Raw genomic sequence first — 12,322 nt, 5'->3', positions numbered from 1 at the left:
TCACATGCTTTGAAGTCTCTTTTATAGAGATGGAATAGTAATGTAAGGTGTGTATCTTTTCCTATTGATGCAGTTTGAAAGAGGTAGCATGAGCGCGCATTGACAGATGTGCAGGGAACTGTCAAATTCACCGTTTCTGTCTGTGGGGAAATATAATGATTTAGCCCCTGAATTAGACAGAATCCTTTTCAGCTTTTTAATCGTAAGAAAGAAAGTGAAACCAAATGTGGCTAATGCGTGCTAGCTTTCCCTCAGTGTGGTATCAGGTATGGTAATTACCCTACCATTAACATTGGGAATAGCTAATGTGTATTAATGTGTTAATTACTGTACATGCTTGAGAGAGCCCGAAGGCATTCTTCCAGATTCTCTGTGCCATGTGGATGTAGGCCAAGCTTAAAAAAGACTTTAAGGACATCAATGAAATATAATCTTTATGTTTTATTGGCCAGAACAAAAGATTTTCAATGGTAATTTGATGCACTTCTCTGCTTCTAAAGCGAGAGCCACTAATCTGGAGGCTTTGAAAACGAGATGATATTAAGTCAAAAGAGACATGGAAACAAGTCTGTAGTGACACAGTGTTCTTTGTGTTCTGTTCTCTCTTGTGTGTTGCTTTGGCATTGTGTTCTAATCACATGGTGGGTTAAGATTCAGGGATCCTCACTAATACTCACCCAGAGAGGGGCCACCTCGGTGGGATCTGTTCAGCAGGCTGAGAGGAGAGCCACGGCCTGCCTGTCTCTGTATTGCTTGGGATTGTATCCTGCTCTAAGAGAGATGACCTTTGCAAATATTGACAGAAAATAAATTTGGTTTCGATTAGTTAGCTTTAGGAGACCTTTGTGGATCAATGCAATTAGATGCACAGTGTGTCGATATTCGCTGGGCCTTTTCGGTGGACGCATTGAGTAGGAAAGGAACTGCATGGGGTCAGGGTTAGGTGTATCGAACAGGATATTTTGAAAGCAGTGGAAGTAACAGAGATACAATGTGTTCTTTAAAATACAACAAGGCACACAGTTCACAATCAATTTGCAACACACTATTGTGCAGTTTGTATTTGTTCATGTTTTTATCCCTCTATATAACCAAATGCGGTAGTGAGAAAATAAATAGGTATATAATTAAATATGTGGAACAAATATTCAAACAAAGTAAATGTAAAAAGGGAAAATCATCTCACTAAATAAAAATCTCTCTCTTTTCCTCTGTGATGTACTGAGGTGTTATGGTCTTCTCTCTGTGACAGTGTAGTACTGCAGTATGATCTGGTGGATAACCCTCCTCCAGCCCCTGATCCTGCTCCTCTCCTCAGCAGCTCACATTAACCCAGCAGGGCTCTGCCTTTATGACCCTCCTGCTCACACTTCAGTGATGAGAGTAAACAAACGCTGTGCCAAAGGTCAGCTAAGCCCCCGGAATAAAAGAAGGCACAGGGGGAAAGAGGTGGGAGGAAAGGAGAGTGGCCAGAGGCATTGCTCAAATCACTGTCAGAACATCAAGCAGGGGTGATAAACGAGACAATGGCACTAAACCGGAAATGATTGTAAACAGTGGAGGGGAGAGAAAGGCCTGCTTTGTCTTCATCTGTCAGTTGTGTTATTTCATCGGATCAGATATGACATTGAAACATGTAAAAAAAATAATAAGTAAAACCACACCTCACTGATATGAATGTATTAATCACAATGTTGACTTCCTTTCAACCCTAGAGTAGAAATTAGATAAACAATATGAACACAGATTTCAATGAGAGAAAAACAGAAATCCAAGGAGAGAGAAATCATGGAAATTCACAGCACTTGGTCTTTTGGCTGGGAGCTGCTCCCTGCTGTATGTTGAGGCAGGTGGAGGGGGGGAAGTGTTTCCAAACCCGTTTGTTATGGATGGGCCTTGATAGCTGCTCTGGCACAAACACACGCTAGTGGGCTGCTGGAGGAGCGGAACAATTCTCAGACCAGTGGAGTAATCATTTTTATCCCGCTGATTTCCCAAATAGAAATGGACATGTATGATAAAAATGTCATGGCCACTCCACACGTTAGCTTCCTAATAGGATTGCACGTCACTTCCTAATGTCTCGCTCTGTTTGCCCATGCTCTGAATGGACACATTATTGCTCACAGGAACTTTACTGTAATATATGCTGAGACAAGTAGCTCTTTATGGCCTGTGATTATTTGGTTTGAATGAAACCCTGTAAATTCCCCCAGCTGTGCTTCCCCTGGATAAAGAGTGAGTGGAGTAAAAGTGACAACATGGGTTTGGTGTGGAAATGTGCACTGCTGCTCTCAGAGTTCTAGTTAATGTACCTGACATGAAAAACATGCCTAACTACTTACTATCACCTCCATCACAAAGGAAAGTGCGGACTTGAGCTTGTGTCTGCAGCAAAGGGTAGGCAAAGGTACTGCACTGAGCAAACCTGCTCAATCAACCTCCAGATATTACCACCACCAGAGGTACTATACTAATAGCTCAGCATCCTTACAGATATGATGGTGATTGGTTAAAGATATGATGGTGATGGGTTAAAGATATGATGGTGATAGGTTAAAGATATGATGGTGATGGGGTTAAAGATATGATGGTGATGGGGTTAAAGTTATGATGGTGATGGGGTTAAAGATATGATGGTGATAGGTTAAAGATATGATGGTGATGGGGTTAAAGATATGATGGTGATGGGTTAAAGTTATGATGGTGATGGGGTTAAAGATATGATGGTGATGGGTTAAAGATATGATGGTGATAGGTTAAAGATATGATGGTGATGGGGTTAAAGTTATGATGGTGATGGGGTTAAAGATATGATGGTGATGGGTTAAAGATATGATGGTGATAGGCTAAAGATATGATGGTGATGGGTTAAAGATATGATGGTGATAGGTTAAAGATATGATGGTGATGGGTTAAAGATATGATGGTGATAGGTTAAAGATATGATGGTGATGGGTTAAAGATATGATGGTGATGGGGTTAAAGTTATGATGGTGATGGGGTTAAAGATATGATGGTGATGGGGTTAAAGATATGATGGTGATGGGTTAAAGCTATGATGGTGATGGGTTAAAGATATGATGGTGATGGGGTTAAAGATATGATGGTGATGGGTTAATGATATGATGGTGATGGGGTTAAAGATATGATGGTGATGGGTTAAAGATATGATGGTGATGGGTTAATGATATGATGGTGATGGGGTTAAAGATACGATGGTGATGGGGTTAAAGATATGATGGTGATAGGTTAAAGATATGATGGTGATGGGTTAAAGATATGATGGTGATGGGTTAAAGATATGATGGTGATGGGTTAATGATATGATGGTGATGGGGTTAAAGATATGATGGTGATGGGGTTAAAGATATGATGGTGATGGGTTAAAGATATGATGGTGATGGGTTAAAGATATGATGGTGATGGGTTAAAGATATGATGGTGATAGGTTAAAGATATGATGGTGATGGGGTTAAAGTTATGATGGTGATGGGGTTAAAGATATGATGGTGATAGGTTAAAGATATGATGGTGATGGGTTAAAGATATGATGGTGATAGGTTAAAGATATGATGGTGATGGGGTTAAAGTTATGATGGTGATGGGGTTAAAGATATGATGGTGATAGGTTAAAGATATGATGGTGATGGGTTAAAGATATGATGGTGATAGGTTAAAGATATGATGGTGATGGGGTTAAAGTTATGATGGTGATGGGGTTAAAGATATGATGGTGATGGGTTAAAGATATGATGGTGATAGGCTAAAGATATGATGGTGATGGGTTAAAGATATGATGGTGATAGGTTAAAGATATGATGGTGATGGGTTAAAGATATGATGGTGATAGGTTAAAGATATGATGGTGATGGGTTAAAGATATGATGGTGATGGGGTTAAAGTTATGATGGTGATGGGGTTAAAGATATGATGGTGATGGGGTTAAAGATATGATGGTGATGGGTTAAAGCTATGATGGTGATGGGTTAAAGATATGATGGTGATGGGGTTAAAGATATGATGGTGATGGGTTAATGATATGATGGTGATGGGGTTAAAGATATGATGGTGATGGGTTAAAGATATGATGGTGATGGGTTAATGATATGATGGTGATGGGGTTAAAGATACGATGGTGATGGGGTTAAAGATATGATGGTGATAGGTTAAAGATATGATGGTGATGGGTTAAAGATATGATGGTGATGGGTTAAAGATATGATGGTGATGGGTTAATGATATGATGGTGATGGGGTTAAAGATATGATGGTGATGGGGTTAAAGATATGATGGTGATAGGTTAAAGATATGATGGTGATGGGTTAAAGATATGATGGTGATGGGTTAATGATATGATGGTGATGGGGTTAAAGATACGATGGTGATGGGGTTAAAGATATGATGGTGATAGGTTAAAGATATGATGGTGATGGGTTAATGATATGATGGTGATGGGTTAAAGATATGATGGTGATAGGTTAAAGATATGATGGTGATGGGTTAAAGATATGATGGTGATGGGGTTAAAGATATGATGGTGATAGGTTAAAGATATGATGGTGATGGGTTAAAGATATGATGGTGATAGGTTAAAGATATGATGGTGATGGGTTAATGATATGATGGTGATGGGTTAAAGATATGATGGTGATGGGGTTAAAGATATGATGGTGATGGGTTAAAGATATGATGGTGATGGGTTAAAGATATGATGGTGATGGGTTAAAGATATGATGGTGATGGGGTTAAAGATATGATGGTGATGGGGTTAAAGATATGATGGTGATGGGTTAAAGATATGATGGTGATGGGTTAAAGATATGATGGTGATGGGTTAAAGATATGATGGTGATGGGTTAAAGATATGATGGTGATAGGTTAAAGATATGATGGTGATGGGTTAAAGATATGATGGTGATGGGTTAAAGATATGATGGTGATGGGGTTAAAGATATGATGGTGATGGGGTTAAAGATATGATGGTGATGGGGTTAAAGATATGATGGTGATGGGTTAAAGATATGATGGTGATAGGTTAAAGATATGATGGTGATGGGGTTAAAGATACGATGGTGATGGGGTTAAAGATATGATGGTGATAGGTTAAAGATATGATGGTGATGGGTTAAAGATATGATGGTGATGGGTTAAAGATATGATGGTGATGGGTTAAAGATATGATGGTGATAGGTTAAAGATATGATGGTGATGGGTTAAAGATATGATGGTGATGGGTTAATGATATGATGGTGATGGGGTTAAAGATACGATGGTGATGGGGTTAAAGATATGATGGTGATAGGTTAAAGATATGATGGTGATGGGGTTAAAGATATGATGGTGATGGGTTAAAGATATGATGGTGATAGGTTAAAGATATGATGGTGATGGGTTAAAGATATGATGGTGATGGGTTAAAGATATGATGGTGATAGGTTAATGATATGATGGTGATGGGGTTAAAGATACGATGGTGATGGGGTTAAAGATATGATGGTGATAGGTTAAAGATATGATGGTGATGGGTTAAAGATAGGATGGTGATGGGGTTAAAGATACGATGGTGATGGGGTTGAAGATATGATGGTGATAGGTTAAAGATATGATGGTGATGGGTTAAAGATATGATGGTGATGGGTTAAAGATATGATGGTGATGGGGTTAAAGATATGATGGTGATGGGGTTAAAGATATGATGGTGATGGGTTAAAGATATGATGGTGATAGGTTAAAGATATGATGGTGATGGGTTAAAGATATGATGGTGATAGGTTAAAGATATGATGGTGATGGGGTTAAAGATATGATGGTGATAGGTTAAAGATATGATGGTGATGGGTTAAAGATATGATGGTGATGGGGTTAAAGATATTATGGTAATGGGATAAAGTTAGTGGAGTAATGGCATATTGTTCACATGGCGGATTTGGTTTGGCTTGCCTGATGCTACAACTCTTCCAGCATCAATGTCTCCAACACAAATGGCCACATGCATCCTTTAACACCATTACAACCACAAGACAAACATCCAGCCAATAGATCCACAGATAGACGCAAATTTGTCTTGCAGTTGCATCTCCACATCTGAGACACACACCAATGTCGATGGGGATTGTTAATGGGGTATGTAATGAGAGAGGCGAGATAGTATGTTACTTTAAATATCCATATAGTATGGTGTGCTGGGTCACAGTCAGTGCCTGGTAGAGCCCCTCTCTGATTGCTAGGCTACTGCCTCACACAATAGAATGACTAATCTTCTTATTTAAAATTCAAGGGCTCACCATATCTTAATGAAGCCTTAAGAAACTGTTAAATCCCTACATCTCTGACAGATTATTGAATAGAGATAACCCTGGTAATCATAACATCTAAGTGGGCACTCAGTGTTTACTGCAGATTGGGTGCCCTTTTTATTAATTTATTGGACTGAATAATGGAGATTTATTTGGCTGGTAATTCTGACTGGCTGCAGTCTTTTTTTCATTGTCGCCGTCATGACAACATTCTCTATGCATGCAGGTGTACTCCTATGCTGACTGATGGCTAATTAGGATTGAAATATATAGGAAAGAATGAAAAGAGAAAAGGAAACAGAATGTCCCGATAACAATAGCGAAAGTCAGCGCTCAATGATTTGTTTGTGTGTGTGTATGTGCGTGCGGGCGCGCGTGTTTGTGTGTGCGTGGTTGCTTGCGAGCCCTGAGGTATCTTAGAGTTGCACAGTAATCAAGTGCACAATTAGAAGAGGAAAAGGGAAAATATTGTCTATGAGTAGTTGTAAATGAAGTAGAATAATGCTAAATATGTTAACGTTAAGAATGTGGAAGAACCCTGGCTCTGTTGTTAATCACAGAAAACCAACAGACAGTTGTGATTTCAGGCTTTGCATCATGCAGAAAAGGCAGACACATGCTTGAGGTTTATTCCTCTGTTTAGCATCCTTTCGGAGAATAGAAGTGCCACCTCGCAGTTGAGCATTTGTCAGTTTATGGATGTTGCTGTCATGTAAGCCTCCCTGTACACACAGTGTGCAGTGCAGTGTAGATAAAATAAGGCAGGCCCGGGCTTTAGGCGACAGGAACACAGCACGTACACAGGAGGTACCCAATCCATTCCCACAGGGGATTACCCGCACTGCACTTTGGCTATATGACAGACATCCAGGGAAAGGTACCTATAGAAAATAATTTTGGCTTTAGCGGCTCACTGCTCAGGATACTGTACAAGACAATACTTGTGAGGCTGGCACTGCATAATCTGGGCTGTTGTATGTTTTTTACCCTCATGGAAATCAGCCAGTCAGCCATGGAGAAGTCAGTTTAAGGGTGTGTCTCGGTGTGGTTCTTGGTGAGTCCATCAAACCCACCCTCTGGTATAGAATGAACACTAAACATATCACAACTTATTATTCAGTTACCATGGAGGTTCTGCCCTATCAAACAAAAGAACAGTATCAAAACTACTTTGTGTCTGTGTCATGTCTGGAGGTCTGGACGTCCTCATGTCTAACTGTCACTCTCTCTCTGATGTCTCTCAGGCCTCAGCATCCGTGGTGCCCAGGAGGAGGACCCTCCCGACCCCCAGCTCATGCGTCTGGACAACATGCTGCTGGCGGAGGGCGTGTCAGGACCAGAGAAAGGGGGTGGATCCGCCTCTGCCGCCGCTGCAGCCGCAGCTTCGGGAGGGGCCTCAGACAACTCCATCGAACACTCAGACTACAGAGCCAAACTCACCCAGATCAGACAGATCTACCACACAGAGCTGGAGAAATACGAACAGGTTGGTGTGAGTCACACCTTTAACCAGCTTCACATCACACCTTTAACCAGCTTCACATCACACCTTTAACCAGCTTCACATCACACCTTTAACCAGCTTCACATCACACCTTTAACCAGCTTCACATCACATCTTTAAGCTTCATAGACGTATTATTAGAGTACAAAACCAGGAACAAAATATTTGTTGTAATATTGGAAACGTAAATATTTTGTGGTTCGTTAACTACGTCTAAGTTAACTAAGTATCGGGAGTTATGTGGTCTAAGTCTATGTTAACTACGTCTGGGGTGTAGTGTCATCTAAGTCTACGTTAACTAACTCTGGGGAGTAGTCTTAGTAAGTTAACTAAGTCTGGGGAGTAGTGTCTGAGTTAAAAAATATATATATATATATAATTTATAATATTTTTTTTAACCTCTTTTTCATGGTATCCAATTGGTAGTTATAGTGTTGTCTCATCACTGCAACTCCTGTACGGACTCGGGAGAGGCGAAGGTCAAGAGCAGTGTGTCCTCCGAAACACAACCCAACTGAGCCGCACTGCTTCTCGACATAATGCTCGCTTAACCTGGAAGCCAGCCGCACCAATGTGTTGGAGGAAACACCGTACACCTGGTGACCGTGTCAGCGTGCATTGCGCCCGTCCTACCACAGGAGTAAATAGAGCACGATGGTACAAGAACATCCCTGCCAGCCAAACCCTCCCCTAAACCAGACGACGCTGGGCCAATTGTGCACCCATGGGTTTCCCGGTCGCGGCCGGCTACGACAGAGCCTGGACTCAAACCAGGATCTCTAGTGGCACAGCTAGCACTGCAGTGCAGTGCCTCAGACCACTGCGTTACTTGGGAGGCCCAGTGTAGTCTAAGTTAACTAAGTCTGGGGATTTGTGTAATCTACAGTGGGGCAAAAAAGTATTTAGTCAGCCACCAATTGTGCAAGTTCTCCCACTTAAAAAGATGAGAGAGGTCTGTAATTTTCATCATAGGTACACTTCAACTATCAAATCAAATCAAATCAAATTTTATTTGTCACATACACATGGTTAGCAGATGTTAAATGCGAGTGTAGCGAAATGCTTGTGCTTCTAGTTCCGACAATGCAGTGATAACCAACAAGTAATCTAACTAACAATTCCAAAACTACTGTCTTATACACAGTGTAAGGGGATAAGGAATATGTACATAAGGATATATGAATGAGTGATGGTACAGAGCAGCATACAGTAGATGGTATCGAGTACAGTATATACATATGAGATGAGTGTGTAGACAAAGTAAACAAAGTGGCATAGTTAAAGTGGCTAGTGATACATGTGTTACATAAGGATGCAGTCGATGATGTAGAGTACAGTATATACATATGCATATGAGATGAATAATGTAGGGTAAGTAACATTATATAAGGTAGCATTGTTTAAAGTGGCTAGTGATATATTTACATAATTCCCATCAATTCCCATTATTAAAATGGCTGGAGTTGGGTCAGTGTCAATGACAGTGTGTTGGCAGCAGCCACTCACACTGTTAGTGGTGGCTGTTTAACAGTCTGATGGCCTTGAGATAGAAGCTGTTTTTCAGTCTCTCGGTCCCAGCTTTGATGCACCTGTACTGACCTCGCCTTCTGGATGATAGCGGGGTGAACAGGCAGTGGTTCGGGTGGTTGATGTCCTTGATGATCTTTATGGCCTTCCTGTAACAACGGGTGGTGTAGGTGTCCTGGAGGGCAGGTAGTTTGCCCCGGTGATGCGTTGTGCAGTCCTCACTACCCTCTGGAGAGCCTTACGGTTGAGGGCGGAGCAGTTGCCGTACCAGGCGGTGATACAGCCCGCCAGGATGCTCTCGATTGTGCATCTGTAGAAGTTTGTGAGTGCTTTTGGTGACAAGCCGAATTTCTTCAGCCTCCTGAGGTTGAATAGGCGCTGCTGCGCCTTCTTCACGACGCTGTCAGTGTGAGTGGACCAATTCAGTTTGTCTGTGATGTGTATGCCGAGGAACTTAAAACTAGCTACCCTCTCCACTACTGTTCCATCGATGTGGATAGGGGGTGTTCCCTCTGCTGTTTCCTGAAGTCCACAATCATCTCCTTAGTTTTGTTGACGTTGAGTGTGAGGTTATTTTCCTGACACCACACTCCGAGGGCCCTCACCTCCTCCCTGTAGGCCGTCTCGTCGTTGTTGGTAATTAAGCCTACCACTGTTGTGTCGTCCGCAAACTTGATGATTGAGTTGGAGGCGTGCGTGGCCACGCAGTCGTGGGTGAACAGGGAGTACAGGAGAGGGCTCAGAACGCACCCTTGTGGGGCCCCCGTGTTGAGGATCAGCGGGGAGGAGATGTTGTTGCCTACCCTCACCACCTGGGGGCGGCCCGTCAGGAAGTCCAGTACCCAGTTGCACAGGGCGGGGTCGAGACCCAGGGTCTCGAGCTTGATGACGAGCTTGGAGGGTACTATGGTGTTGAATGCCGAGCTGTAGTCGATGAACAGCATTCTCACATAGGTATTCCTCTTGTCCAGGTGGGTTAGGGCAGTGTGCAGTGTGGTTGAGATTGCATCGTCTGTGGACCTATTTGGGCGGTAAGCAAATTGGAGTGGGTCTAGGGTGTCAGGTAGGGTGGAGGTGATATGGTCCTTGACTAGTCTCTCAAAGCACTTCATGATGACGGAAGTGAGTGCTACGGGGCGGTAGTCGTTTAGCTCAGTTACCTTAGCTTTCTTGGGAACAGGAACAATGGTGGCCCTCTTGAAGCATGTGGGAACAGCAGACTGGTATAGGGATTGATTGAATATGTCCGTAAACACACCGGCCAGCTGGTCTGCGCATGCTCTGAGGGCGCGGCTGGGGATGCCGTCTGGGCCTGCAGCCTTGCGAACTATGACAGACAAAATGAGAAAAAAAATCCAGAAAATCAAATTGTAGGATTTTTAATGAATTTGTTTGCAAATTATGGTGGAAAATAAGTATTTGGTCACCTACAAAAGTTTATCTCAATACTTTGTTATATACCCTTTGTTGGCAATGACAGAGGTCAAACGTTTTCTGTAAGTCTTCACAAGGTTTTCACACACTGGTATTTTGGCCCATTCTTCCATGCAGATCTCCTCTAGTGCAGTGATGTTTTGGGGCTGTTGCTGGGCAACATGGACTTTCAACTCCCTCCAAAGATTTTCTGTGGGGTTGAGATCTAGAGACCTTGAAATGCTTCTTACGAAGCCACTCCTTTGTTGCCCAGGCGGTGTGTTTGGGATCATTGTCATGCTGAAAGACCCAGCCACATTTCATCTTCAATGCCCTTGCTGATGGAAGGAGGTTTTCACTCAAAATCTCACGATACATGGCCCCATTCATTCTTTCCTTTACACGGATCAGTCGTCTTGGTCCCTTTGCAGATGTTTCCACCCCCATGCTTCACAGTAGGTATGGTGTTATTTGGATGCAACTCAGCATTCTTTGTCCTCCAAACACGACGAGTTGAGTTTTTACCAAAAAGTTATATTTTGGATCATCCAAATGCTCTCTAGCAAACTTCAGACAGGCCTGGAGCTTAAGCAGAGGGACACGTCTGGCACTGCAGGATTTGAGTCCTTGGCGGCGTAGTGTGCTACTGATGGTAGGCTTTGTTCCTTTGGTCCCAGCTCTCTGCAGGTCATTCACTAGGTCCCCCCGTGTGGTTCTGGGATTTTTGCTCACCGTTTTTGTGATCATTTTGACCCCGCGGGGTGAGATCTTGCGTGGGGCCCCAGATCGAGGGAGATTATCAGTGGTCTTGTATGTCTTCCACTTCCTAATAATTGCTCCCACAGTTGATTTCTTCAAACCAAGCTGCTTACCTATTGCAGATTCAGTCTTCCCAGCCTGGTGCAGGTCTACAAGTTTGTTTCTGGTGTCCTTTGACAGCTATTTGGTCTTGGCCATAGTGGAGTTTTGAGTGTGACTGTTTGAGGTTGTGGACAGGTGTCTTTTATACTGATAACAAGTTCAAACAGGTTCCATTAATACAATTAATGAGTGGAGGACAGAGGAGCCTCTTAAAGAAGAAGTTACAGGTCTGTGAGAGCCAGAAATCTTGCTTGTTTGTAGGTGACCACATACTTATTTTCCACCATAATTTGCAAATTAATTCATTAAAAATCCTACAATGTGATTTTCTGGATTTATTTTCCTAATTTTGTCTGTCAAAGTTGAAGTGTACCTACGATGAAAATTACAGGCCTCTCTCATCTAGCACAATTGGTGGCTGACTAAATACTTTTTTGCCCCACTGTAAGTCTAAGGTAACTAGGTTAACTAAGTCTGGGGAGTTATGTAGTCTAAGTCTAAGTTAACTAAGTATGGGAAGTAGTGTAGTCTAAGTAATGTCGTCGTCTCAGTAAAATGAGAATATGATCAACTCATTCAGGTGCCTTGTTGAGCTTCAGCAATAAAACAGACACATTATAAGAGAAAATGAAAGGTGGAACACTGATGCCTCAGCAGTGCAGCGAGGTGAATTAGACTAATTTACTCCCGGCACTCTGAGAGGAGAGGAGTGAGGGAG

General features: G+C 42.3%; 1 protein-coding gene across 6 annotated transcripts in view; it reads left to right on the top strand.

The window, feature by feature from the left end:
• Positions 1 to 12,322, top strand: part of pbx3b (pre-B-cell leukemia homeobox 3b) — a 99,713-nt gene that overhangs the window by 68,257 nt on the left and 19,134 nt on the right. For all 6 annotated transcript variants that reach the window (XM_052461456.1, XM_035785517.2, XM_035785509.2 and 3 more), the window contains exon 3: positions 7,544 to 7,785. In XM_052461456.1, coding sequence (XP_052317416.1) covers positions 7,544 to 7,785 — 242 coding nt within the window. The remainder of the gene's footprint in view (positions 1 to 7,543; positions 7,786 to 12,322) is intronic.

This window comes from Oncorhynchus keta, chromosome 14 (genome assembly GCF_023373465.1).
Source record: "Oncorhynchus keta strain PuntledgeMale-10-30-2019 chromosome 14, Oket_V2, whole genome shotgun sequence".
NCBI classification, from domain to species: Eukaryota; Metazoa; Chordata; class Actinopteri; order Salmoniformes; family Salmonidae; genus Oncorhynchus; species Oncorhynchus keta.
The sequence above is the reverse complement of the archived record's forward strand: the minus strand, read 5'-3'. Positions and strand labels throughout refer to the sequence as shown.